The sequence below is a fragment of the Anneissia japonica genome, unplaced genomic scaffold, assembly GCF_011630105.1.
Source record: "Anneissia japonica isolate Jap-2015-1 unplaced genomic scaffold, ASM1163010v1 scaffold50781_len3858_cov99, whole genome shotgun sequence".
In the NCBI taxonomy this organism is placed as follows: domain Eukaryota; kingdom Metazoa; phylum Echinodermata; class Crinoidea; order Comatulida; family Comatulidae; genus Anneissia; species Anneissia japonica.
Genome location: NW_022700880.1, coordinates 2,087 through 3,635, shown reverse-complemented (window position 1 = coordinate 3,635; position 1,549 = coordinate 2,087). Strand labels below are relative to the sequence as shown.

General features: G+C 42.4%; 2 protein-coding genes across 2 annotated transcripts in view; both read right to left on the bottom strand.

Moving 5' to 3' along the window:
• Positions 1–702: 702 nt before the first annotated feature.
• LOC117103453 lies at positions 703–1,104 on the bottom strand. Its single transcript, XM_033244012.1, has one exon. It carries the CDS (start codon positions 1,102–1,104, stop codon positions 703–705), a length of 402 nt encoding a protein of 133 aa, XP_033099903.1.
• A 1-nt stretch (position 1,105) lies between these two features.
• LOC117103452 overlaps positions 1,106–1,549 on the bottom strand; it is a 2,050-nt gene continuing 1,606 nt past the window's right edge. Inside the window, exon 2 of the mRNA XM_033244011.1 lies at positions 1,106–1,535. Coding sequence (XP_033099902.1) covers positions 1,106–1,535 — 430 coding nt within the window. The remainder of the gene's footprint in view (positions 1,536–1,549) is intronic.

Genomic DNA, 1,549 nt, shown 5'->3' with positions numbered 1-1,549 from the left:
TTCCTCTTAACTTTCTGCAGGTTACGCAATGATGGATGATAGAAGATACCAACTTTTTACACCCAACTACTCAATACCCAGCTTCTCTCACTGCTCCTTCAGTAAACTGTCTGCCCTGGTGATATATATTATGGTGGAAGTGTCTTAATAGTAAAGTTGCAATGTGACACTTACCCGGTACGACAATAGGGTGCTTCATGATAATTGGAAGAGTCGCCTTCCTGAGTCGCCCCCCAACACAGATTAACCCATCTTCATTAAGCATGGGAGCCAGTGATAGTATTGATGAGTCGTTGGGTAGCGGTTTGCTGCTTTTCAGGCTTCTCAGTTCTCGTTGATAGAATTTTTCTTGTGCCTGTTTGATTATCGACTTCTCTGCTCTCTGTTTTAGAGCTATATCATTCAGACGGCAATGGTGCCACCCTTTGCAATGATCATCGTTATTTTTGTAGTGGAATGAACAAGCCACATGTATAAGTAGAGTAATGGGCCTAATCAAGCTTTCCCAAGATGAAAACTTGTTGGATCTTTCCAAAAGGCAAAATTCATGTACATTTGTCTTCATAACAATCACTTTGTCCTCTTGTCTGAGTTCTTTATCCTGTTGAGGACTTACCAAGGGAAACCATTCTGGTACATCTACGTTGAATACTGAACAATGAGGACCTTTAAGCCATGGACAATCTTTCATGTTTCGTGCAGCTACCTGGCGTGTCCCATGGTCCGCAGGGTTTTTGCTTGTATGAACGTACTTCCATTGATGGGGATAAAAAATTGCAAGATTTTAAACACCCTGTTTGCTACGTATGTATGAAAACGCCTAGTTGTGTTGTTTAGGTATCCTAAGACTACCTTGCTGTCCGAATGATAGGTCACCTCCTGAGAAGGTATATCGACTTCAGCACAGATTACTTTTGCTATCTCTATAGCCAATACGGCTGCACACAGCTCCAGTCTAGGGATTGTGTGTCCCGCTTTCGGCGATAACCTCGACTTACCAAAGACAAAACCTGTGTGTCTCTGTTCACCCTCTTTACTGACCAAGTAGGCTACGGCGGCAACTGCTACTTCCGATGCGTCACAAAACACATGAAGTCCAACCATTTCACCAAAGGTAAGTGGGTACTGAAACGTTTTGTAGTTCTTTTAAATCATTTTTCCAGGATTTCCATTCTTGAAGGTAACAACCCGGCAACTCTTCATCATTCTTCAATGGAGAAGCAACTTCTGCATGCCCTTTATTGATAACTCCATCCATGAAATCAAGCATGTGTTGTTTTTTAAGAGGATTTCTGTCCATGTTTTTCCTGGGTATTTGAGCTCGCGACCATGCTTGCTCTCTAATATTTGGGAGACGTTCTCTTAGCTTCTTGAAAGGCAGCGGTGCTGTCCACTTGCCATCCCGAAGTCCGCCTTCCTTCTCCATGATTTCAAGAAACTTTCTTTCTTCAACTGACAGACTGAGGAAATCATCTTTGTCATCAAATAATGTATGGATTTGAAATGTATTCGGACACGGTTGTAAAGTTGTGGGCCTACCAGTTATGAG

What these genes read in the sequence shown, in the direction of transcription:
- LOC117103453 (XM_033244012.1), bottom strand. Translation starts at nt 1,104, where the DNA reads ATGGTTGGACTTCATGTGTTTTGTGACGCATCGGAAGTAGCAGTTGCC.